Source organism: Petaurus breviceps, unplaced genomic scaffold (genome assembly GCF_028583685.1).
Source record: "Petaurus breviceps papuanus isolate PSGF00001 unplaced genomic scaffold, PetGlider_PUasm1.0 140, whole genome shotgun sequence".
Taxonomy (NCBI): Eukaryota; Metazoa; Chordata; class Mammalia; order Diprotodontia; family Petauridae; genus Petaurus; species Petaurus breviceps.
Genome location: NW_027185698.1, coordinates 32,729,233 through 32,757,103, shown reverse-complemented (window position 1 = coordinate 32,757,103; position 27,871 = coordinate 32,729,233). Strand labels below are relative to the sequence as shown.

The following is a 27,871-nucleotide window of genomic DNA, read 5'->3' as shown; positions in this document are numbered from 1 at the left end:
TCCTCCTCTCCCCACTCACAGCAACCACCCAGCGTCCGGGAAGCGCGCTCCCAGCAGCTCTGGCCCCTGGCAGTCCTCAGCAGGAGTCCTTAGCAGAAATTCTGGCTAACTCAAAAAGGGCTTTGCGCTGCCGCTGCCTCTGCTGCTGCCACCGTCGCCACCACCACCAGCCACCACAAGAACGCTAGCTTGGCTTCCGCTTCCTCTTGCTCCGCCCCTTCTTGCTACGTCAGCAAGTCCAATGGGGCATGGAAGATCTTTAAATCCCATAACCCTTACAGACATGAGTTAAGGAAAAATTTTGTTTCAGATATTTCTTCAGTGGTTGTATTCCTGTCAAACTTGTCTGAATTTAAAGTTCCCATATTTATTGCAATTGTTCTCATTTTAAAAGTTTGGAGGAAGGAATTGATCTATAGGCATACTCATAGGTCTGACTGAAGTCTTTATCCTTGACAGTCTCAAGGTTATTTGACTACATTTTATATTTGTACAGCTATTAGCTTTAAATTATCTTTGTTCTTGAAGAGGTAGCTTTCAATTTTATCAAAAACCAAAGATATGATATTTTTTATCACAGATACATCAGCTCCTTACTACATTTTTGTTGTCATTTAATCCTTCTAATGTTGTAGTTATTTCTGAAATTTTACTGTCATTATGAGAAACTGATATGCCTTCTTTTGAAGTAAGACATGACTGGGGCTTCTCTTCCTTCTTGTATTTGAAAGTCAAATTTTCTGCTCAGCTCTGGTTTTTTCATCAATGCTTGAAAATCCTCTATTTCATTGAATGACCATATTTCCTGCTGAAACTTTTTACTCAGTTTTGCTGGGTAGGTGATTCTTGGTTTTAGTTCTAGTTCCTTTAACCTCCAGAATACCATATTCCAAGCCCTTCAATCCCTTATTTTAGAAGCTGCTAGGTCTTGTGTTATCCTGATTGTGTTTCCACAATACTCAAATTGTTTCTTCCTGACTATTTGCAGTATTTTCTCCTTGACCTGGGAACTCTGGAATTTGACTATAATATTACTAGGAGTTTTCTTTGGGAGATTTTTTTCAAGAGGTGGTTGGTGAATTCTTTCAATTTTTATTTTGTCCTCTGGTTCTAGAATATCAGGGCAATTTTGCTTGATAATTTCTTGAAAGATGGTGTCTAGGCTCTTTTTTGATCATGGTTTTCAGGTAGTCCAACAATTTTTAAATCACCTCTCCTGGATCTATTTTCCAGGTCAGTGGTTTTTCCAATGAGATATTTCACATTCCTTTTATTTTTTCATTTGTTTGGATCTGTTTTATAGTATCTTGATTTCTCATAATGTCATTAGCTTCCAATTGCTCTAATTGAATTTTGAAGGAATTATTCTCTTCAGTGAGTTTTTGAATTTCCTTTCCCATCTGGCAAATTTAACTTTTTAAGGCATTCTTCTCCTCATTGGCTTTTGGGGCCTCTTTTGTCATTTGAGTTAGTCTATTTCTAAGGTGTTATTTTCTTCAGTATTTTTTTGGGTCTCCTTTAGCAGGCTGTTGCCTCTCTTTTCATGATTTTCTTGCATCATTCTCATTTCTCTTCCCAATTTTTCCTCTACTTCTCTTACTTGATTTTCAAAATCCTTCTTGAACTCCTCCATGGCCTATAACCAATTCATATTTTTCTTGGAAGCTTTTGATGCAGGAGTTCTGACTTCATTGTCCTCCTCCAGTTCCATGCTTTGATCCTTTTTGTACCCAAAAAAGGATTCAATGGTCTGTCTATGCTTCCTATGCTTGCTCACCTTGCCAGCTAATTGCTTGGCTTTTGAGCTCTTTGCCATGGTAGTACTCTGCTTTCAGAATGGAGAGAGCTTTGTCCCAAATCATTGGGGTTTTTGTACCTGCCAGAGCTATTAGGAGGGTGCCCTCTCTACAGCCCCCACAAGCTCTGGCACACTGGCATTCCTCACCCCAGGACCACCACTGAAGACTGCAACCCAGATCCAAGCAGGTCAAAGCAAGAAAAAGCATGTTGACTTCTGAGTTCTTGTTTTGATACTACTTAACACCACAGTTACTTTCTATAGTCAGAATGTTTTTGTGTTGTTTGTTCGTTTTCCAGTCTATTTCTTGACTTTTAAGTCTTTGCTAAAGAGAGGCTCTGTTTTAAGGGTGGAGGGCAAACTGTCCCAAGCTTCATGGTTTTGTGCAGTTGTTTTTAGAGATAATTCTAGGGACCTGCCAATGTTCAGCTCTTCCAAAGTGGCATGATCTCAGGAGAGGTGTGTTTACCACTCTTCTGGCCTATACTCGGGTCCAAGAGCCACCACAAACACTCTTTTCTGGCTTCAAATTGTGAGGAGGGTCCCCACTCCCCTGCAGCCACAAGCTCTGGGGTGCTAGTGCTCCTCCTTGCCCTGGGACTGCCACCCAGATCTGAGTATGGGTAAAGCAACAGAGTCCTGCCTCAGTGCCAGCAAAGAAGCCCCTGTAATCTGCTTCACACAGCTGTTTGACCTCTTTCCCGACTAGGGACTGAGAGTTCTGGAAATCAGACACTACTACTCCTGATGTAGTCACTCCCAAGGCCTGTTCCTGCTTTGCTGGGACTCAGTCATTACTGGTGCAGCCTGCCCTGGTCTGTGCTCCACTTTCACGCAGGTGGCACAGACCTTTCCTGGAAACCTTCTAAGATGTCTTGGGTTGAAAAATTGTTTTGCTTCATCCTTTTGTGGGTTCTGCCACTCAAAAACTTGTTTGGGGGCATTATTTCAAGGTGTTCAGAGGAGTCTGGAGGAGAGCTCAGGTGAGTCCCTGCCACTTCTCCACCATCTGCACTCTACTTCTTGCAGAGTTTTTGACTCTGTGTTTTTAGCTCTATTCATTTTCACTGTACATTCAAGGCTTGGTTTTCAATGTCTGAGGTACATTTTCTAATAATGAAGGGGTAGCATTTTTAGCAACTTGAGCAAATTCCACACCAAATATATGTAACTTGTCATGAATGGCTAAGGTTTCCAAACAAGTTTTGTGACAAGCAAGGGGGCACTTCATGCATTCTGCCCTGTGGAATATGACTAAGCTGTCACATTCCTTGCATTTGGATGGAGTCCTCAGCTCCTGAAGCTTATGAGTGACAGCAGTTTTTGACTTGAGGGCATTTCTAAATGATCCAGGGGAACTGGTCGTTTCAGGCACATGCTCATTTGAGCCAGGTTCAGAAGAAGAAGGTGATTTTCTTTCATCTAGGTCATCAGCAGGAGACATAAGTCTCCATTGATGGTGTCTGAAAAAGGCTGCATTTAAAAATCTCCTAGACTGGCAGGAGAATCCATAATACCAATTCATTCCTTCCTCCTGTTCTCTGAATCACTGTCCACTAACTTGATCACCAACTAACATGATCTGAAAGGGGGTGCCCTCTGACAGCTGGGATATCCATGCTGTTACAAGACCTCTTATCTCCAATTTTTTTTCAGAATAATAAACAGGGCTGCCAATATCCTCTTATAAACAAAATGGACAGTCTCCAGAGTTCTGAAAGACATTTCCATGTGACCCATGATAAGGATTTGTTGATCTCTTACTTAAAAGTCCATCAGTTTTCTTATTTTCCAAAGAACTAGATTTAATGTGAACACCATCCTTTGATGAAGGTTATACCTTCACAAATTCCACAAACTTTCATCTGGGGTCATACAAATTGGTATTCTCACAGAGACACTAGCTAACTGGAAGAGAGACAACCTGCACATATTGCATATGAAGAAGTTAACCCTGCAGCTTTAAGAGTTAGGTCACATTAGAAAACGGGTTCACAAGGTTATGTTAAATTTCGCTTTTGGGGGGATTCTGGGAAAATGGTGGAATAAGTCAGAAGTGTCCAAGCTTTCCAGATTTCCTCCACAAACAGACAGAAAATTACCTTGAAATGAACTTAGAGCAGCAAAATTAAAGGTGTGAAGCATTTGTCCAAAAGACATTTGACAAGCTGAAAGTCTTTCAAGTGTTTGTACCAAAAAGACCAGCAGTCAATGGAAAATTCTATATAAAAGATCCAGAAGAAATATAAGGACAACATGAAAGACTAATTATAAGGCACTCATTAAGGTCAAACTGTTTACTTATTGTATATATATATATATATGAAAATATTATCAGTATTCTTAAAACTGTCGTCTTCACTGAGAAAGAGGATTATTTCCCTCTCATTAGTAGCCCATTATTAAAATTGGGGACACCCAAGCTTCTTCCCCCTTTTGTTCCGTTTCCTTGTCCAATTTCTCAAAGACAGAACTGATGGAAGATAGAATGAACATTGCCCTCATTCTGGGTACTCCATTCAATTAGCTCAGACTAGTTGGCTATTGCAATTAGTCTAGGTAAGGGGTGATGAGGGCCTATTAATAAGTATGCCTGCCTCAAGTCTCCATTCCAATCCATTCTCCATTCAGTCACTGAAGTGATTTTTCCAAAGTGCAGGTATGGTCACATCATCAGCCTACTCAATAAATTCTGGTGGCTTCTTCCTATTGCCCCCAGGAGCAAATAGAAAATGTCATGTTGGTCATTCAAAGCCTTTCATAATCTAGCCCCCTTTTATCTTTCCAGTTTTCTTACTCCCCAACACATATTTTTAGTCCAGTGACACTGGCCTCCTGGCTATTTCATGAACTAGACACTCTATCTCTCTACTTTGGGCATTTTCTCTGGCTGTCTCCTATGCCTGGAATGTTCTGCTTCTGCATCTCCACTTGCTGGCTTCCTTTAAGTCCCAACTAAAACCCCTAACACCTCTTAATTCCAAGACTTTCCCTTTTTTAAATTATTCTTATTTATCCTGTATTTACCTTGCTTTGTATATATTTGTTTGCATGTTGTCTCCTTCATCAGACTGTAAGGTCTTTGAGGGCAGGGTCTGTTATTTTGCCTCTTTTTGCATCCCTAGTGCTTATCACAGTGCCTGGAGCATGATTGGTTGTTTGGTTGATGTCCTTCATTCTCAGAGGACCAAAATGACAACCCTATGTTAAGGTCAAGTTATAGTATTTCCTACTGTGGCTGATCAGACCAATATGAAATCAGCATGTTCTACCATAGATTGGGCTCAGATATTCCATGTGAACATTAGGGGTGGATTCTTTACATTTGTGCATGTAGTATTTCTTTTGAGCTACTTCAATTCTTCTTTGCTCACAGAGCACAGCCACTTCTCTGATGAGGGGATGCTATGCTTGCTGGTCCCTATCTGCTTGCTGCATCTCCCATGTCACACCATCGATTCCAAAGTTCTTAAGAGAGACCTTGAGAGCATCCTTGTGTCACTTCTTCTGACCACCATGTGAACACTTGCCCTGTGTGAGTTCTCCATAAAATAATTTTTTTGGCAAGTGTATGTTTTGCATTTGAACAACATGGCCAGCCTATCGGAGTTGCACCCTCTGCAATAGAGTTTGAATGCTTAGCAGTTTAGTTCCAGAAAGGGCCTCAGTGTCTGGTACCTTATCCAGCCAAGTGATCTTCAGAATATTCCTAATTCAAATGGAAGCAATTCAATTTCCTGGCATGGTACTGGCAGACTGTTCCAGGTTTCATAGGCATACAACAATGAGGTCAGCACCACGACTCTGTAGACCTTCAGTGTGGTAGTCAATCTAATACCTCTTTTCTCTCCCACACTTTTCTTCAGAATTCTGTTTGGGAGGCTCTGAAGGAAAGTCTAGAAACATAGTAGGTGCTTAATAAATGTTTATTGATTGATTGATTAAGAAAACTAGGTCCTCTGAGGGAGTCCACATGTTACTTGATTAAAGAATGAAAAACTGAGAGCCACAAGAAACCATGCTCTGCCTTTCTCTGAAAAGTGGCACATAACCAACTTTCTCATTTCTATTTATGCTGAGGAAGGCGTTAACCCAGGACAAAGAGCAAACAGACTCTGTCCTTCAGGTATCTAGTTGTGTGGTTGAATCAATCCCACCATCTATACCAGATCCTAAAACATTATTTCTTATCTCCCTTTGCTGATAATAATTCAAGGTCTTTAAGAGCAAGGATTGTTTCATTCTTTATATCTTCATGCCCAGTGCCCAGTGCCTAGTACAGGGTAGGTACTTAATGAATGATTGTTGACTGACTTAGACATACTCTCTTTTGCCAATGAAATGTAATGGAAAGAATCCCAAACTGGAGGTCAGGACATACTTTGCTATACTTTTAGAAATGCCATTAACTTCCTGAGTAACACTGAGTATGTCCTCATTTCCCCCTCTTCGGGCTTCATTGTCTTCATCTGAAAAATGGAAATGATCATTGTATCTGTCCTTACTCAACCTCCCAGGCTTGTTAGGGAAATCAACTAAGAAAATAAAGATGAAAGTGCATTCAAAATCCAAATGTCCAAAAGTCAACTAAGTATATTTTTAAGGCTGTCTTTTCAGGATGAAATTACAGCAATCTCCCATGCCTATTTCTTGGTCATTTAATGATATTGAGAGAGCATGAGTCAGTACCCTGATAATACCACAATTGTCTCTGTGTTTTATATCCTTTTTCATGTTCAGGTATATTTGTACAGCTTATTTAGAATCAGACTGTATGTAGCTGTACTGAAATGCTGCCCATGTTTCTGGATCCATTACTTCTTAGTGAAGCCTCCTTTGAATGTCCTCTTCCCACTATGAGCTTGCCACCAAGAAGCAACCAGAAGACCTTATCTACAGTTATCCTGGGTCCTGACCTGATTCCTTCTGGGGTTGTGGGTGTTTGTGGGGGTGTCACTTCCTGGTCCTCAATGGTCCAGCGTATTGAATTGGAACGCCTTTATAATCAGGGAATATTGACTTGGAACAGGCAGAACATTGATGAAGTAGCACCCATAGTCATGATGAGAGCATGTGGCACCAGGGACAGGGCACTCATTTTGGGATCAGAGTGCCTTAAAAGACTCAGGTAAAATCTTCATACCTGGCTGATCTTGGGCAAAAGCCCAATATACCAAGGAGGAGTAGAGACTGTGATGTTATTAGTATAAGGAACCCCTGAGGGAGAAAATTCCCTTTAGCAATACAGGCTGGCACCTTCTTCACAGCTAACAGTTTTAGAAATTTGCCTAAAGTGCTAGGTTAAGGGGCAGCTAGGTGGAGGCAGTGAATAGAGCACCGGCCCTGGAGTCAGGGGGACCTGAGTTCAAATCTGGCCTCAGACACTTAACACAAAAACTTGCCTTGTGACTTTGGGCAAGTCACTTAACCCCAATGGCCCTCCAAAAAGCAAAAAAAAGAAAAATAAAGTGCTAGGTTAAATGACTTGCTCATGGTCACATGATCACACAGTCAGTAGATGTCAGAGGCAGAACTTAAACCCCAACCTCCCTACTTTGAGGCCAGCTCTCCTGCCACTACGGCACTCTGCTAAAACATTTCTAATAACACCTTGGAAAGCAAGGACGTGGGGTGCAAGGTGGATAACGCGTGTTCCTCAGTTGGAAAACAGATGAATGAATGATGTTATATGAACATAATATGATGTTATTGGGCAGTAGGAAGTAATGAATATGAGGAACCCAGAGAAAATTGGAGGCATATGTACATAATGAACTAAACAAAAATATATAACTTTAACAATGTCAATGAAAAGATCACTTAAAGCAAAGAAAATTCTGAATAAACAGAAAATCAACAAAACTCTCAGAGAATAGATAACAGAGAGCTTCTCCTTTCCTTCAGCAGAGAAGTAGGGTGCTCTGAGGATAGAAAGCAGCATACACACAATCACACATGGTAATTATGTTAGTTACTTTTTATGAATTGTTTTTCTTTGGTTTAAGAGAGGGTATAATTCTGGAAATGACTGTGATGGGAGAGATGGAAAGACAAAAGGAATCAATAAAATATTTTCTTTTTTACCATGTGACCTTGGGCAAGTCACTTAACCCCAATTGCCCTCCAAAAAATTTTATTTTTTAAAATAATTTTTCTGGATAATTATGTAATCCTATTCTAATACCATGGTATAGAGATAACCCTAAATCCTTGAAGATTTTGTCATGGGAGCATCAGCCACAACAGATCTTAAAAAACTGGAAATCCTTCCAGTGAGTCTGGTGGTAGATGCAATATCTTTCATCTAAGACTAGCAGAGCTAAGTTCACATAGGCTCATCACCAGCTTGAATATAGGGTGCTGATTTTTTTTTGGCCATAGCAAGTCACGGACACTATAGTTTTTTATGGTTTGGAGAAGCTGCAATCTATCTCAGTGGAAGTAATACCATATACCAAAGAAATGACATATTTCAAAAACATGAAATACCCAAATAAATAAATAAAGCAAAAAAAAAAAAGAAAATCTTAATGAAGAAGAAAATGGGGATAATAACAGCACTTATTTTCTAGGGTTGTTGTAAAACTTAAATGAGATATTTGTGAAGTGCTTAGCAAAGTGTGTGGTACATAGTAGGTGCTGTGTAAATGCTTATTCCTTTCCCTTCCCCTCGCGTGTAGTTCAGATGGTAGGAAAAATTCAATTGTAAGACACAATCTCCACATGGTCGTGGAATTTATAGTTACAATGAACATCAGAATTGATTTGACCTGATACCCTCAAACACTCAGTTTATGAGATTTGGGGAAAGAAAGAATTATAGGCAGCACAGTAGGAGGAATGACAACTCACAGAGCGTTGCACTTGGCGCCAGATAAACCCGAGTTCAAATTCTATTCCAGACACTGAATCAACTGTGGGATTCCAGACTTAGCATCCCCCAGTCTCAGTTTCTTCCTCTCTAAAATGGGGATAACTATCAAGCTTACCATACTTACAAATGTAATAAGCATGTGTTAAAGTGCTGTGTGAATAGTGGGTGTCATTATCTAGTCTAGTCTATGCCCTTCACTTTATAGATGAGAAAATGGTAAGGGGTGATGAGTGCCAATGGTCCCAACAAGTAAGAATCAGCAGAGCCAGGATCCTTGGCTTCCACCGAAGTGGAAGAGAGCTCATGCAGTGCAGAGACCCCCTTGCATTGAACCACACTGAGACTTAGAATGTTCAAGCTGGAGGAGACTTTCAAGATCTTTTGACTCAGCTCCTTCTCTCCGAGAACCCCACCACTACCACCCAGAAGTAATGCGATATGCCCAAGTGGGAAGAGAACGCAGGTCTCCTGATTCCTGGCCCAGCACTCTCCCCACCTAAGCAGCCTTCCTCAAGGAATTTACCATCTGGTTGGGGCGACAAGATTTATGTGCAATAAACCATTAAGGAAGAGCTCAAGATTCTATGTATCGTCTGAGGACTTGTGTTTCTTAGCATATGGTTTCAACTGTATTTCACAAGTGGAAGTATCAAGATACAACTTAATGACTACAAAACCCAAACGTGGCATTTAAAACCCCCTCATTCTGCTTTCCCTGTGAAGCCTCTCTAGTGCTGGGTGTCTCATAAAATATTTAAATGGGCATAGTTACTGTTTCATTAAATGCACGATATATGACGAGCTGTTCGTGCTATTTCTGCTTCAGTTATTCTAAGATCTTTTGTCTCTCCACCAGGCACATTAACATGAGAATCTAAATTTCTCTGTACCCATCAGATTTTCATGTTACCGTAGGGGTGGGGAGGAATGAGGGACACAGAGAAGAATGGTTTTTCACTGCTATATCTTGGAAAGCGATTTCTGGCATAATTAAAGACATGACGGGTATCTCTGGTACTGTCATCGTCCCTTGGGAGAAGACTGACTGCTTACCTAGAATACAGCTTCTGTCCTGGGGTGGGGGGGCACAGATTTAAAATCAAGGGGATGACAGGGCATGCAAACATGAAGTGATTCATCATACTTTCAGAAACAGTAGAAAAATAACCCAGTTTCTTGTTTTTCGAGGGGTGTGATATCTGCACTTATAATTTCATCAGTTTGGGGAATTCCCAGCATGAAAATTCTCTCCATTAATGCAGATCAACCACTCCTTTGTAACTTTTATTCTTAGTGAGTCTCACTCACTGGGAATTTCACTTTCTAGGCATTGAGAAGTTGTGACCTTCCCAGAGCCAATTATTATGACAGATACATAGTATAGAGGAGTCAAGGGGTCTGGGACTCAGAGGTGGGGAACCTCTTGCACCCTCGAGGTCACATGTGGCCCTCTAGATCCTCAGGTTTGGATCCAATCAAAGGTTCCCCACCCCTAGTTCAAACCCTGCTTCTCCTAGTTACTACCTTTGTAACCCTGGAAAGTCTCCTCTCTGAGGTTTATTTTCCTCCTCTATAAAATGGGGAAAGGTGTGGGAGTTGGAATGAGTGATGTAGGACCACCCAGCTCCCTTGAATCCAAACCTGGAGCACTTGTTTTAGTAGCAGAACTTCCACTCTCAATCAACCATAATGTTTACACTTTATTCCAATTTTAAAATGAACAGATTCATATAAAAGATTTAGCCAAAATAAAATTAAACTCAAAGAGAAGCCTTGGACTAATTCATATTCTCTTGCATCTCCTACACCTTTCATATTTACATTTATACCTATACCTAAAACCTACACACACATTGTGTAATTGCCTATTCAGTCACACTTGACAGTATCACAATTAACAACGGGTGCCAAAATGCCTTCTAGCTATTTGGAATGGGATAGGTAATGGAAGGTAAATGCAAAATAATCCACTTCTCTCTCACTAACCTCCAGCCAAAACAATAGTTCTGTGTGGAAAGGATGGTCCTGAATGAGTTACCAATTGAGGGGTTTCCATATTGCTTATTAATAGGGTAAGACCCCCTCGATTCAACGTTGTGATTCCTAACATGTCATGTTGACTGGATTAAGGAAGCTCTTATCAATGGAGCAGGATCCTACAAAGCTGTAGATTTTGTGTGTTTGGAAGCATTGCTGTTAGCCCTCGAGAGAGAAGAGCTGAGAAGGCCTGTATTCTGGAAATGAGGAAAATTACTAGGAGTATGTGACTGGAATAGTAGGAGATTCAAGACACGGATCATCTGAGGTCTCCCTTTGACTTTACTCATTCTTTCTTTTCCCTTCCTGTTATCCACAAGAGGAACAGCTTCTTGATTCTGCTTTCTTTTCTCATAATTTCAGAAATAAATATGCCTTCCACCTTTAGTATTATCCAGAATTTTATTGTGCTTGATTAGAAATCATTTTGATAGACATATTTGTACTGATAAAGAAATGGATAGTTTACAAGTTTGATAGGTCTCAACTCATGTTGACTTTGCATCTGTTGTTGAGTCATGCAGCTACAAGGCATGAAATATTCTCTCTGTCTTTGTCCCTGATCCCTCTCTCTCCTCTACTTTCTTCTCCTCATCTTCCTCCTTTCCCAGTTTCTCTTCCTCCCATTTCACTCTCTTTTTCTCTCTTCCTCTCTTTCCTTTCCCTGTCTTTATATCTTCATTCTATGTGACTTGGGTATTATATTGGCCAATGCTTAGATAATCATAAGAGTTTTACTCAAATAAATTTAAAGTCTGTCAAGTTCTGTTAGCAGAGAGTGGTGATGGTTGAGTGATTAGCAAGATGCAGGACTACACATTTTTTCCAATCCTCCCAAATCCTCAAACCTTTCGAAAATAGTAATTGTGTGCAAGAGATGAAACAATTTTAGCTGTCTCCATGGTCTAAGATACAGAGACCCAAATAAATTAATAAAAACAATGAACCAACAGCAGAGAAGGCTAATCACTAGCCCCTAATGTGTCAACTCAGGGCCACCACAGTTGCATTTGCAACAAAACACAACTTTACAACTTGCCCTGCACCAAGTACTATGGGAAATCAAAAAAGCAGAAGCTTTATTAAGATAGAACAGAAGCACAGCGACATTGTACCACAACAGAGCTCAGTTGAAGAAAGAACCAAGGAACAGAGGGAACCAGAACCAATCACATGTGTAGCTGTGTGGTACTTCACTGAGCCTGCAGGAAAGATCCCAGCATGCAGCTGGGGACACCTCTGTCCCCTGCCCCAGAAGTCACTTGTGGCAGAGAAGAAGAGTGATCAACTGTCAATTGATGAACCTAGCAGGAGGCCCAGATCATTTGGAAGTTGAGTCTTTAAGGAAACCACACTCAGATATATGAATGTAATGGAATACTACTGTGCTATAAGAAATGAGGAGCAGAAGGGCTTCATAATAACCTGGAGAGACTTCTATAAACTGATGCTGAGCAAGAAGAGCAGAACCAAGAGAAATCTGTACACAATCACAGACACAACGTATGTGCGATGACTAACTTTGATAGACTGGGCTCCTCTCATCAATGTAAGGTTATAAGACAACTCCAAAGGACTCATGATCAAAAGAGATATCCACATCCAGAGAGAGCTGCAGAGTCTGAATGCAGATTGAAGCAAATTCCTTGCTGTGTTTCTTTTTCTTGTTTTGCTTTGTTTCCTCTTTCCCACTGATCATTCCATCAGTTATAATCCTTCTTTACAACCTAATGATTAATGTGAAGATATTTATAGATCCTGTATTTGAGTGTATGCCGCCATGATGGTGGGGGGGAAGACGAAGGTGGAGAAAATTTGAAACTCAAGGGACTGTGGAACTGAATGTTGTAAACTAAAAGGGACGGTGGAACTGAATGTTGTAAACTAAAAGTAAATAAATAAATAAATTTTAAAAAGTAACCACACTCAAAGGGGAAGGAATCTGAAAACAAGAGATGGGGGAATTGAAGAAGAAGGAAAAAAAAAGGCAGAAAATTACACAAGATCTCAACAGAAAGAAAACTCAAAGACCTTGAACATATGTAGACAAAACAACATGGAAGATTTTAATAAAAGAAGGGAGCCTCCAGATTAGGTAAAACAGTTGGAGACATTTATGAATTAATATTGTAAAACAAAGAAAAATGAGCCAACAATTGAGGAGACAAAGGACCTAATGGATTTCATAAAGAGAACTGAACCACAGTAGGTTGTTCCTAAATGGTTTAAAAGATAAATAAAGGCACAGTGAATAAAGCACCAGCCCCAGAGTCAGGAGGACCTGAATTTGGTTCCAGCCTCAGACACTTAACACCCACACACACACACACAAAAACTAGCTGTGTAACCTTGGGCAAGTTACTTAACCCCAATTGCCCTCCAAAAAGAAAACAAAAAGATAAATTAGAATTGTGAAAGCAAAATTTATGGCCTGCACAGCAGAAATAATTGGCAGAACAGAAAAACTTGAATCCCACAGTGGTGTCTCACCAAAGAAACAAAAGAAAGAATAATTGAGTGGGAATGAAAATACATAAAAGTGAAAGACAAACAGGAAGACAAGAAAGGAAGTAGGAAAAAGCAATATCATTTTCAATAGTGACATTGAGAACCTATAAGACTTATAATTATCAAAGATACATTCAAATATGTCCTTTATATTTTAATTATGAAGGGCAACTAGGTGACATAGTGAATGGAACACTGGGCTTGGAATCAGGAAGATTCATCTCCCTGAGTTTAAAGCTGGCCTTAGACATTTACTAGCTATGTGACCCTGGGCAAGTTTTACTTAACCCTGTTTGCCTCAGTTTCCTCATCTGTAAAATGAGTTGGAGAAGGAAATGTCAAACCACTTCAGCATCTTTGCAGACAGAATCATAAAGAGACATGACTGAAATGACTGAACAACAACAATTTTAACTATGAAGACAAGATGTTGATCCATATCTTATAAAGATTTTCATCAATACTAGGTTCAAACAGAATTGGCTTCTAACCATCTGCTAACCAGGAAAAACAATTCGATAGAATCATCTGTTTCCTAATTATTCAGGTTAATAAAGGTTTTTTAAAATATTCATGAATTGGAAATGTATTTTTGCAAAGCATTTTACAAATAATATCTTATTTGATCCTCACACAACTCTGGAAGGTAGGTATTATTATCATTCTCATTGCATAGATGAGGAAAACAGAAGCTGAGATGGAGTAAGTGACTTGCTTAAGGTCACAAAGCTAGTAATTTGGACTGGATTTGCACTCGGCTCTCCCTGATTCTGGGTCCAGCACTATACCATCCATAATCTATAGAAATGCTTCAATGGTTCAAAAGTTTTGCAGGTAGTTCAATTAGGGCACCTAGTCCCTCCTTGCTGCTTATTTCAACCCCTCGGGCCTTTAGCACATGATCCACAAGGGTCAACTTGGGTAAAACATAATACTAGTAATAATTACCTGCTGGACCACCTCTGGGTAACAAGCCTCTCTGTAACTAGCCAGAATGGTCCTTGGTTGACAACCACATAATCTTTCACCAAAACCAAAGTCTCTTCATCTCAGTAGGAACCAGCCGGAGTTTGCACTCCTCTGGTGTGGCTTTCAGTAACTCAAAGTCATCTCCACCAGTGAAGGACTTCAATAGATCAATCTTTCTGGAAACATTTTGAAAACCGTCAAATGCTTTACAAATTTGAGACCTTTTTTTTCTTTCTCCATCCCAACCTCTCACCTCTCCTCTCATCTGAATTCTTGTATTTTAGGAGACTTGTAACTCCATCACTAGCATGGAGTCATAAGGGTTTTGTCCCAGGTCAGTGACATAGGGTCAAATGCTCTCCCTACAGTCCTAACAGGGTGTGGGTATTTCTTCCATGCAGTAGAAGCTTGTGGCCCCAGCGGATCATCTCTTTTACCAGTAGCCTTGCTTCTCTCCTCAGACCCTCCTTTCTAATCATCACATGTTGTTGATACTAGTATTGTTGAGGTTTTTTCAGTCATGTCTAATTCTTCCATGGCTCTATCTGGGGTTCTCTTGGCAAAGATACTGGAGTGCTTTGTCATTTCCTTCTCCAGCTCATTTTACAGATGAGTAAACTGAGGTAAATAGGATAAAGTGACTTGCCCAGGGTCACACAGCTAACAAGTATGTGAGGTCAGATTTGAACTCAGGAAGATGAGTCTTCCTGACTCTATGCCTGGTACTCTATCCAGTGATCTACTTATCTGCCCCACAGCACATGAGACTATAGGAATGCTGTGTTGGATTTCCTGTTGGATCTGCATCTCTTCCCCTTTCAGCTTATTGACTGAATTTGCCCCAAATACCAATATTCCCAGTTATGGTTCTGGTACATATTGTCTATTCCCCTCATACAGTATCATATCATAATCTACACAATATAATAATGCCATATAAGTTACAGAAGGTATCTGCCTGAGCCTGAGGCAGGGAGAGTGGTGTCTGAGTACATGGCCAGCTTTCAGAAGGGAAGTGCCTTTGTGCTTTTATTTACCTCAGGCTAAATGACTGACTACATGTTGATGATGTGGGAGAGAGGGGCTGGATGAGGAGACATCTGCAGTCCTTTCTAACTTGGAGATTTTATGAAAATTCATCTCCACATGCAACTTAAAATGGCAGGCCTCCCTGGCCTTCACACCACGCTTTGACATTTCTTTAACTTTAAAATGAGACAGGTCTTTTTCACTAGCCTTCAACTATTCCATCATTCCCTTTGGGCTTATGAACTGCATAAAAGATTCAGTGGTCTTGGTTTTGATTCTGCTCCCTTCCAAAGTTCAAAGTAAGGCTTTTCAAGCTGCTGCCACATTTCCTTTTCCACATTCTAATTTGGTATCCCTAGAAGGCCAATCTTGTTGAAAAATACTTTGTTAGGTCTATTGTCTAAGGATTTATTAAATTAGATTAAACCTAAGGATTTATACTTAACAGCTAATTCTATCTTGCCCAAGCACTTACCCCCCCCCTTTCTCAAAGAGGACTGCCAGTCTAAAATGGCCCACTCAGCCATTGCTGGTTTTGTTCTGTGGTCAGGAATGCCTTAAGAAACTAGCAATAATGGGGTTCTTTTGTCTATGACTGACAATTGAAATTTCCATTAATAGTCTAATATTTATAAGGAATATAAGGCTTGGAAACTGAACATCAGCACCATAAAATAAAACAAATGTTATCCCATTTTATAGATGTGGAAACTGAGGTTCAGAGAAATGACATTAATGATTTGTCCATGACACACAGCTAATAAGTATTAGAACTGGGACTTGAACCAAGGTGGGAACAATTCCAAGACCACCTATTTTACCACTATATTCCACTGTGGGAGATAAATTCAAATTAAGGAAGGTTTGCACTAGAAAGAAAACTAATTTGATAGCTTTTGTTTTTATATTGCCTTAATTTTGCAATACATCCCACACCCCTTTACCTATGCAGAGAACCATCCCTTTAAAGCAAAATAAAAGAGTTAAAGAAAACTAACAAACATGTCATCTGAATCTGATAATATATGTACTGTTCTAACCCTGCAGTTTCCCAAATATGCAAAAAAAAAAAGAGAGAGAGAGAGAAATCCATTTTCTTCACTCTTCTCTGAGGCAAAACTTAGTCATTATAATTATCTAGTACCCAGTTTCAATTTTCTTATCCTTTGCCTTTCCATTTGGTGCGATCCTGGTTCTGCTGCCTTTCCCATACATCCTACTGTATGTCATGACCACCTTCTCTGAATTCTTCACATTCATCATTTCTTCAGGTACAGTAACCTCATCGCCTTTGTGTGCCGTAACTATTCCAGCCATTCTCCAATAGGTAGGCATCTAGTGGGTTCTAGTTCTAGGCTGCTACAGATATTTTGGTCCATATGGGAGCTTTTCTGCCTCTGACCTCCTTCAGCTAACCCCACTCCACTTTGAAGAGGAGAACACCGAGGGGCAGAGCAGGTGTAATGGTTTGTGTAAGCTACGTGGTCGGGACTGTGAACAGCCACGGCAGGGAAGGATGTGAGCTTCTTTGCCTCCAGATACAGCACTCTTTCCCTATGCCAGGCTTCCGATTACTTAATGTGCCCATTTTAATTAAAGAACTCCCAACATTCCAACTGTTCTGCTAAAATTAGCAAAAGTCACTAACTTTAAAGTGCAAAGTGACTAAGCTCTCTAGTTCTGTAGACTCCAGTGCCAGCAGGTTGTCTTTTCTGTGCCTTCTCTTGCTAAGTGAGGTGAGCAGATGTAGCCTTAGGATAAAGACTTAAAAACAGCACAATTACCCTAGGAGTTATCTTTCAGTCATTTTTCAGTCGTGTCCTACTCTTTGTGATCCCACTGACGGTTTTCTTGATAAAGACGCTGGAGTCGTTTGCCATTTCCTTCTCCAGTTAATTTTGCACATGAGGAAACTGAGGCAAACAGGGTTAAGTGACTTGTCGAGGGTCACACAGCTAGTAAGTGTCTGAGGCCACCCTAGGAGAGTCTGCATTAAATCTCAACGAAGCTGTCCTGATAGGAGCCAGGGCATTTCTGAAGTTGATCCCTTGCTAATGAGTTTACAGTGGGTCTCCATTGCCTTTGGGAGTCTAAACTCATTACCTTGGTATTCAAGCAGCTCCATAATCCCTCCTTACCCTACTTAACTTCATCTCCCATTTTCTACTTCAGGTTATTTATTTGTTGTTCTAGGGCCAGGTTAAATTCCATTTTTCACAGACCCTTTGTTGTGTTACCATAGGATATCTGATTTCTCCCTTCTCCACATACTTATAGCACTGAGAGTCTCTGTCACATAACATGGCACTGTCTTTAATCAACTTTGTTTCTTATATAAAACTCACCTGGTAGCACCTTTGTCAGGGGGAGTTAGGTGGTCAGTAGATAGAGTGCCAGGCCTGGAGTCAGGAAGACTCCTCTTCCTGAGTCCAAATCTGGCCTCAGACACTAGTTCACTAGCTCTATGACCCTGGGCAAGGCACTTAACACTGCCTTAGTTTCTTCATCTATAAAATGAGCTTGAGAAGGAAATGGCAAACCACTCCAGCATATTTGCCAAGAAAACCCCAAATGGGGTCACGGAGACTCAGACATGACCAAAACAACTGAACAAAAGCACCTTCCTCACGGGGGTTGCTGTGAGGATCAAAGGGAATAATATTTTTAAAGCCTTTAACATGGTGCCTGGCAAATAGTAGGTGCTTAATAAATGCATATTCCCCTTCTTCCAAACCCTTAACTGGATGAACAAACAAACTCTTCAGATGTAGGCACAGATTTCTTATTCATTGTGTTTCGTGGTGGCTAGCACAGTTCTGCACATATAGCAGACACTTAAGTACTTGAAGTGAGAATATGGATGTCAAGTTTACCCTAGCTTCATAATTAGAATCAGCATATGTGCAAAAATACATGCATATGATAACTTTCCCTGCTATCTACTGAAGCAAAGGCTAAATTTCAAGGCCCTCCAAAATCTTCCAAGCTTTATCTTTTCCTCCTCCTCCTCCTCCTTCTCCTCCTCCTCCTCCTTCTCCTCCTCCTCTTTCTCTTCTTCTTCCTCCCCTCTACCTCTTCCTCTGCCTTCCGGCTAAACAAGACTACTGCCATCCTCCAAGAAGGTCCCACAGTTTCCTATCTCAGTTTCTTTGCTCACACCTTTCCTGATTCCTGTAGTAGATTCCCCGCTCCATCTCAATAGTATTTTCCTGGTTCTGCTTAGTTTACTATGGGATCAGTTCAGATAAGTCATCATATACTTCCTTTGGACACCCTTTAAAATGTACATACATTATATTCAAAATTATCATTCCAGGCAGTGAGGCCCAATGGGAATCAGAGAACGGATCTAAAATCCTGTCTGTGCCCTTACAGATGTTACATAAGAGTGTGAGACTGGATGATACCTACCGTTCACACTGGGATGTAAATCCTGTGACCCTGGCTCTTCTGCAACATCCAACTCAAAAACCACCTCTTCCAGGAAGGCCTCTCTGATCACCACAGTCTGAAATGATCTCTCTTTGTACCTTCTTTTTGGCACTTGCCCCATTCAACTTCATGCCACTGTTTCTTCTGTACATACCTGTCTCATCTTCTATGCTTAATTCTAAGTTTCTTAAATAACAGAAACACAATGTGATTTTCCTTTTTATTACCACCCCTAATAGTTGCCTAACACAGATCCCTGCACATAATAACTACTTAATAAACATTTATTGAATTTAGTTGAAGTAAATTTCAACAGGGAACAAATGCCTTAATTTCTACTATTTTAACTATGCAGTAGAGGAGGCATTACAACTTGACTTTTATTCCCCCCCTCCCCCAACCAGGCCCTGAAATAAAATTTCAAAGTTTTCCCTTATTCCCTCATTCTCTTTTCATTAACATGTGCAGGCTAGCCATAGGCATGGTGCTTAATACGATAATTTACTAAAAGTTCTTTCATGTCACTCTCAGACAGGTTAAGAATTATTCTTTCCTGTCCTCAGAAGCTATAGCATTAGGAACCTTAGCTTCCCAATAATACTATTTTCTTTTGCTTTCAGGAAATAATTCCAACTCACACAGTTTTCTCATCTTAATAAAATTTTCCACTGTGCTATTTCTTGGAGTAGTCTGTCCTCCTCCCTCCCCATTTAGCAACTTTCAGTCTGCCTGGCAATCAATTTCTTTGGATTAATTCAAAAGCCTCCTTGTACATCACCACAAATGGGATTTTGTCTGTTCACTCATTCCAATGCAGTCAATCTTTTTTTTTCTTTTGGAAAGCCGAAGTGCAATGAAGCCCATTAACTCGTTGATGTCTTTCCTTTATTGGTGACACCTTAAATTTCTCTCTTCTGTTCCTTCATCTTTAATTTGAATTCTCTCTTGGCATTTTGTGGGCAATTAATAAATACTTGTTGAATGGTTGTTTGATGTGCTTCTTAATTTGATAAATGCTTTAGGATGGACTCAGTTTGAAGGCTCTTATACAGAGTTAGTTATATAGCATCAATAGTAGAGTTTAAGCTCCTTGAAGGCAAGGACTCTTTTATTTTTTTCTTTTTATCTTCAGAACCTAGAATGGTGTTTCATGCTTGCTTGATTTGATTGACTGAATGGCAATTTTCAATGTTCTTTGGTGGGGTGAAAATTTGTTTGTACAGGTCACTACAGTGACAAGCAAGAACTTGATCAAAATGTTGTTGTTGTTGTTGATGATGATGATGATGATGATGATGATGGTGATGATGATTACGATGATGACAACATGTCTTAGTTCTTTATAGTCACAAGCCTTACCTTACAGTCATGAAGTATTTTCCCATGGCTTATCTCTTTTAATCCTCCTGACAGCCCTGTGAGGCATATAGCTTGGCATCATTATCCCTCCTTTATAAATAAAGAAATGGAAGCTTGGACCGATAAAATGACTTGCCCCATCACAGAGCTAAGAAAGGGTAGAGCCAGTGCTTGAACCCAACTCCAAGTCCAGGGCTTTTCATGATACCACATTAACTAGGTTTAAAAAATAATAAACCAAAAAACTGAAGAAAAGCAAATTTGTTGCTTTGCAAAAATATATTCTCAGTCTCTGGAGAAACATGATCTGCCCTAATTGTATCCACTTTGACCTATAGATGTCTGTGGAAGACGATTGTGGGATTCCAAAAGCAATCTTTGGAATGCCATGGTAACCGCATGCTTCCAGTCCTATTTGTTGTGTGAAGAGATTTTAAAATGCTACCTATGAAGACAAGCAGGCAAGAGGCTTCACTAGGTCTGCTGAAATGAGAAAGTGAAGACATGGGAAGTCTGTCAGCCAAAAGGAGAGAACAGTGGGGGCGAGTGCGGCGCTGAAACCTCCGCATCCAGGAGAACATTACACATCTTTTCCTGCTTAGAAGGAAAAAGAGTTTAAAGGAAGGAGAGGTAGCGCTGGAAAGAAGACTAGTCTGGAACTCTGCTATCGATTCATCCTGCCACCCAAGGAGGGCTGGCTGCCTCTCTTGCCCTCAGCTCTCTTATCTATAAGATAATGAGATCCAAATGAGAGGATCCCTAAGGTCTCTTTCTGCTCTGTGACATCCATGTGTTAAGGTATTTTCCTGCTCTATGACATTCTCTACTCTAAGATTCTTTCCAGCTTTAAGATTTTATGTTCTAGACACTAAAGATTATTTCATCTCCAATCTATATTTTATGCCTGATGATCCCTTTAAGTTCTTCTACCTTACATTCTGTATTCTTAGGGCCCTTTATAGCTCTAACATCTTACTTTCTCCATTTTAAGGTCTCTTCTAGCTATGACATTCTATATCCTTTTTATCAGTCCCTATCAGAGCTAACAGTCTGTGAGAGATTGCTAGGTAGGTAGATAGATATATGTACATACATACATACACACATACATATATACATACATAGTGATAGAGGTAGAGGAACATTTATTAAGTGCTTAATATACATTAGGCATTGTGCTAAGTTATGGGGATATAAATATCAGCAAACAAAGCAGTCCCTGCCCTCAAGGAGTTTATATTCTAATGGGAGAAAATATTTAAAAGGATGCTGCTAGAAAGCAAAAGGGAGGTCCTTGCAAAGTATGATGAATCAAGAAGTGGTCCAGAGGTCTGATGCCCTCACAGCAAGGGAAAAGCTCACCTATTAGAACCAAAGGATCCAGGAATGGAGTCCAAGGTTCTGGTGGGAGGGAGATGTTCAATATTCTCACATTCCTTGCAGTTCTAACAACCTCTGTTGTATGTATTAACAATAGACATTCCCCAGTAGATAAGGGTCTTCCCCTCCCAGATTTTTTTAACTAGGTAGAAAGAGGCCATTCTTTGCCTCCTTTCTTATCCAGCCTTATTCACTAAATGGACGTTTCCTGAGACCTAGGAAAGACCTTAATTTGAAAAGGCCAAGCTCTACCACTCATCTATATGTATATCTGATCTCTATCTTGCCACTGGACCCAGATGGCTCTGGAGGAGAAAGTGAGGCTGGTGACTTTGCACAGCCCTCCCTCACTTAAATCCAATTCACTTGTAAGCCATGGCTTCACCTTCCTGATGTCATGGTCCTCTTTGAGAACGAAGGACAAACAACAATAAGGTCCCTTGCAGCGCTGGCATTCTAAGTGCTCTCTCAAGGTTCCTTTCAGCACTAACATTTGATGTTCTAGGTGCTCTAACATCTGAAGGTTCATGATCCAGGGCTGTACAGTTTGCTCCCCCTGCTGGTCTGTTAGAAGCATTGTGACTTGCCTATAAGCCAAGTTGTGTCTTATTGAATCAGATTTGAGTTTGTCATGGTCCCTTTAGTCAAGAGTACTCCCATACAGGACATGACAGCAGGCCCAGGGCTAAGTTTTGAAGGGCACATTAGGCAAACCCTAGCTAAGGTGGAAGGCTTTGGCCTTTTTTAAGATACAAAGTTCCTGTTAGAAGGGTACACTTGACTTTTACAGAGGTGAGGGCATCACACGGGATTTCTTTATTCTTTGAGCTTTTCCAGGGTACTTTGAAATCAGTGAAGGCACATACGTGAGCTGTGTCCCCTCGCTCAGTCTCAATAACTCATGATAATAATAAAAACCTCATAATAATAACAACTGTGGTCTGAGCATCACTTCGAGGTCTGTAGTGTTGTCCCCTTAACTATTCTATGTAGTAGTTAGGACGAGTGTGACTTTTCCTATTTTACAGATAAAAAGAAAGAAGCTGGGGGTGGGGAGGGCTGGTTAAAGAACCTGTTCATGGTCACCCAGTTAACACCAAAGCCTGAGTTCAAATCCCATTGTTTCCACTGCTTGTTCTGTTCTACCAAGCCATAGTAATTCACCATGGATAAAAAGACTAGTCTGTCCCATTCAAATCAACAAACAGCGTGTGCAAGATCTCATGGACAGTACTGTGGATAGTGACAAGAAAAACTACACAGTCTTTTAATCTAATTATAATATCAGATGAGATGAGATGAGGTAATTAACATAACATAACGTCATATAACATATAACATAATATAATATAACATAACAACATAATATAATATAATAAATATAACATAATATAATAAATATAACATAACATAATATAATAAATATAATATAATATGGGAAAGAGGACAGAGTGATGCAACAGAAACACACAAAAAGGCATGATATCCAAGGAGAATTTGACAAGGGGAGAAAGGGAGATCCAGATCAACTAAGTACTCTAGGAATATTTGAGAAGCAAGAAATTACTTTCCATCAGAGTAACCAGGGAAGGTAAAAAGATTAGGACATATCATAGATGAGCCTAAAAGGAAGAGGATTTTGACCAGGAAGTGAAGAGGGCATGAAAAAGGACAGTATAAAAATGTGGAGAAAAAGAGAAAGAAAAGCCAGCAGGAAATGGTAACAAAAATAGGCTGACTGGAGTATGAAAGAATGAATTAGAGATAAGGTTAGAAAGGGGGGTCAGATCTAGGGTGTGGAAGGTCCTAATGTCAGGATAAGGTGGTTGGCATTTTATCTCAGAGGAAACCACAGAGTGCTTTGGGGCATGAGGATGATATGGTCAGACCTGTTTAGGAATATCATTTTAGCAGCTGGGTAAAGGATGAATTGGAGAGGTCCAATGTGTCAGGGAAACCAATTAGAAGACTATTGTGACAGTCTGGGTAAAAAGTGATTGTGTTGGGGGAAGGATAAGTAGAAGGAAGAGGATGAAGACAAATACTGTTTCCGAGCTAAAGGACAGCTCCATTTTTAGGTCTTGAAATCAAATTCTATATTTCTGAAGTTATATAGGGCATTATCTCTTACTGAAGGATTTATCTCCTTGTCACATTTTCCTTTGGACATCATATTTTTGGTGTATCTGTTACATTCCTCTGTCCTCTTCAGCTTAGTATTTTATTGTCAGAAAGATTATCATTGGGGGCGGCCAGGTGGCGCAGTGAGTAAGAGCACCGGCCCCGGCGTCGGGAGACCCGGGATCAGTTCCGGCCTCAGATACTTGGCACCCACACAAAATAACTGGCCATGTAACCTTAAGCAAGTTACTTAACCCCAATTGCTAAAAAAAAAAGATTATCATTAAAGGTAGAAATAATACAGGAGATATAGGAGTGCTTAACAAGATAGATTCATTCCTTGCTGTTCCTCAGTGCGGAATTCTCTCCCTCCTTCCCCTCTCCACCCCCAGGATTACAGCTCCTCAATCTTCTCAGGCTGCTCTCTTTGTCTATTCAGGCTTCTTCCTAATCTTAAGACTCATATATAGGTGCCTCCTTCACTCCCTGGTGATCAGCCCCCTGAGTCCTGGAAGTATGGTCATTCTTTCATATTAGCTTAAGTCCCAGACCACTCAGGACAGGCCAAGCCCAAGATAACAGAAGTGTGTCCCTCCCCTCAGTTTTCACCACCTAACTAGGGCTAAGGGGACTAGAGTTCTCTCAACCTCTACTCTCACAGCACTTTCATTAAAAAGTATTTCCAATGGTCTTGTAAATAGAAGGTCTTTCATCCTCAATACTTGCAAGAGGAATCGTCAACATCCTCTATATACCATAGGAGTAGATTCTGCCTTCATCTCTTCTGCTCTTTGGGGTATGGACATTCAGCCAGCTAAGAAATGAGTTAGTGCAACTTAACCCATTTTTCTATCATTTATATTTACTGTTATTGAGGAATGCCATTGGAAACAGGAGATGATACACATGGAAGGAGATGAGAGTAAAAAAAAAAATCTCTTAGGTCCTTTACAGCTCTAACATTCTATGTTGTATGTTCCAGAGTCTCTTTCACATCTGTCATAAACCCTATGGCTATGTCTGAAGTCCTTAACAACTTGCTAAAGTGTTGCTACCATATACATGAACCATTCCTAGGCTCCAATCAGGTCCATCTTCTTAATGACCCTGAAAGTGTGGAGGGGGCCAATCATTCCACTGTACAGTTATGTATTTGAAATTTGAAACTCACAGACAAACCAAACATAAATCCTAAAACAGCAAACTAAATTAATTTAAAACATTATTGTAGAGTTAGCACAAAAGCCATAGTTAATTACTGTTATAGCTGTATCTCCACATACATTAGTACACTTTTAGAACTTAGAACAAGAATTCACAGTGTAAGAAAAAAAAATAAATAAAAGTAGCCCCACATGTATATAATGCTTGCAATTTACAAAGTACTTTCCATATACAAAATCATAGTGTTACAGAGTCATTGATTATTAAAGACAGAAGGGAACTTAGATGTCATATCAAACCTCTTCGTTCTATAGAAGAGGAAAATGAGGCTCAGTGTGAGAAAAACCATAAGCTATTTTATCTGCTTTGAACATCACCCTCACCCCATGAGTTAGGTAGGTAGTATGGTATAGTAGAAAGAACAGGCTTTGTACGCAGAAATCTAGTTTCAAATTCTACCTTCTTCATTAACATAAATTTACATTTTGAGGGCAGCTAGGTGGCACAGTGGATAGACTGCCAAGCCTGGAATCAGGAAGACCTGAGTGCAAATTTGACCTCAGATGTTTACTAGTTGTGTGACCCTGGGCAAGTCACTTAACCCTGTTTGCCTCAGTTTCCACATCTGTAAAATGAGTTGGAGAAGGAAACGGCAAAGCACTCCAATATCTCTGCCAAGAAAACCCCAAAAGGGATTGCGAACAGTCAGACATGACTGAAAACGACCGAACAACAACATCAACAAACAGTGTGGGTACTCGGCCTCTCGCCGAGTTTCCTCATCTATAAAATGAAGGGGTTGGGTCAGAAGACCAGCTTCTCTAACAGCACAAGCACCATTGTCTCTATTTGTCAGCTGAGGAAACTGGAAGCTAATCAGATGAGTTCTCCAAGGTCACACGGCCAGACCTCAGAGGCAGGGCTCCTCCATTGTGTCACATAATCATTCAAATAGGAAGGAATTTACTTCTTTCTCTCTCAAAATTTTTTTTAAGTGGAAAGGAAAACCACATATTCACACATGTATGGTGTGTATGTATATCTGTGTATATGTGTGTATGACACGTGTGTTTATACATGTGTATATGCATATAGACATAGGTATGTGTGTGTGCTTCTTCTCTATGACTTGACCACACCACACGCCCAGATTCAAGGGCAGGACCCAGCCCTGTGCAGTGTGGGACAAAACAGGCCCTTACCTTTTTCTGCTCCGTCTTGATCGTGCTTTTCGAAGAGCAGATACCGCGGACTCTCTGGCAGAAAAGGGAGAATCACAAGTTGGACCAAGGCAGGAACAACTATCACGCCAAACAAGTAAGGCCATAGTGACTCCTTCAAACAAAACACAGAGATGTTGGTGAGGCTTTTCCTTTGGGGATGACCAGAAGAATCATTCTGAGTGAGGGAAACAGCCACACCTATGAGCACTGAGGGATAAACACTCTCACTTCCTTGTACAAGGCGCCATGACTGCCATGGCGCCCCACCCAACCACAGCAAAGAGCAGCTCACAGTCTATACCGTATTTCTTAACCTTTCTTGATCACCGTTTCTTCATCTGTACAATGGGCATAATTACTATAACTCACATTTACACAGTACTCTAAGTATTGCAATGCACTTTCCTCACACCTCTGGGAAGTTGGTAGCACAAGTTCCTTTCCCTATTTTACAAATGAGGATATTTCTCTCTGAAGTGATCTATCTATGGTCACAGAGAGCATGTGGTAGAGTCAGGTCTTGAACCCAGATTGTTTGACTGTAAGTCTATTACTCAATTTAATATACCTCCCTGTCTTTGGATATGGAATACAATATACAGAATTCATCTTTACCAAGAGAGAAACTCTATTCTAGGTGACAGGCAAACCTGCCCCTTGTAAATGATTTAATCCTTCAGCGTATTTTGTCAATGTAAACCAGACCTCAAAGTTATTTAGTTATCAGGTTCACATTTATCAAACTCCCACCACATGTGAGTTAGCATGTAGCTGCAGCTAGAGTACACTATGGGGAATGAGGTAGGAAGAATTCTCCCCTGTTGAATACTGCTTTCAACTTTGGAACAAGTGTCTAGAGTTTGACTCAGAGACAGGAAGACCTGAGTTCAAATCCTGCAGATGCCCCCCTTCTGTGGCCCTTTTCTCTGACTAGTGAGTTCCTGCGTTGCACAACCATGTAAGGAGATGCCCAGGCCGCCATGCCCACTTCTCTCCCACCTCTGTTCTTGACTTTTGACATTTCCACCTCTGCTCCACAGAAGAGGGCAGGTGGAATAAGAAAGGTCATCAGATTTAGTGATTACAATATGGGGTGCCTCTGGCTTCCACTGGCTATGATGAGGATGTTCAGAATAAATGTATTTCAGTTCCTCCACAAAGCCTTCTCTGACTCCAGAGATACATATTGATCTCTACTTCAATGATTTCAGGGATCCTGACTTCATGTCGAGAAATGTCCAATTCAACACATTGATTAAGCAGAAAGCCTTGAAAGGGACCCTAGAACATACAGTATAGAATGGTAGGACCTTAAAACAGATGCAAAAACATTAGTGCTTTAGTTTAAACATAATGTCTTTAGAATTCTTTCTGTCTCATGTGTGAATATTCATGTTGTCTCCCCAAAAGGTATATAAACTCTTCAAGGGCAAAAACTATGCCTGGTGAGGAGAAAGTCTAATAATTCCTTCCTTTTACAAATGGCTTTCCTTAAAACACCTTTCCAGCCTCCTGTCATCTTATTCTGCCCTAACTCTTCTCAGCTCTCTCTGTCCTGGATGAGGCATGTGCTTCTCCCTCCTCTGGGTCTTTGTTTTCTATGCCAAGGATGCCCTTCCTCCTCATTGCACCATGTTAACTCCCTACCTTTCCTTTAAAGCCCAACTCAAACTCCATTGCCTGGCTGAAGCCTTCCCTCGTCACCTGGTCACCAGCAGGGGCAATTCTTTCCCCCAAACCGCACAAAGCACATTATCTTGCATCTCTCTACTTAGCACGTATTACAGTCATCTATCTTTTTGTCTTAAGCCAATACTAGACTCTAAGCTCTATAATATAGGTAGAGAAAGAAAAAGAAAGAAAGAAAGAAAGAAAGAAAGAAAGAAAGAAAGAAAGAAAGAAAGAAAGAAAGAAAGAAAGAAAGAAAGAAAGAAAGAAAGAAAGAAAGAAAGAAAGAAAGAAAGAAAGAAAGAAAGA

At 40.3% G+C, this 27,871-nt stretch overlaps 1 protein-coding gene and 1 pseudogene across 3 annotated transcripts in view; both read right to left on the bottom strand.

Annotated features, from left to right (window-relative positions):
- The window catches only part of SLC2A9 (solute carrier family 2 member 9), a 296,562-nt gene that overhangs the window by 176,340 nt on the left and 92,351 nt on the right, over positions 1–27,871 (bottom strand). For all 3 annotated transcript variants that reach the window (XM_069069870.1, XM_069069873.1, XM_069069863.1), the window contains one exon: positions 25,874–26,006. In XM_069069870.1, the coding sequence (XP_068925971.1) occupies positions 25,874–26,006 (133 nt within the window). The remainder of the gene's footprint in view (positions 1–25,873; positions 26,007–27,871) is intronic.
- LOC138147409 (rho GTPase-activating protein 29 pseudogene) lies at positions 1,301–3,780 on the bottom strand (annotated as a pseudogene).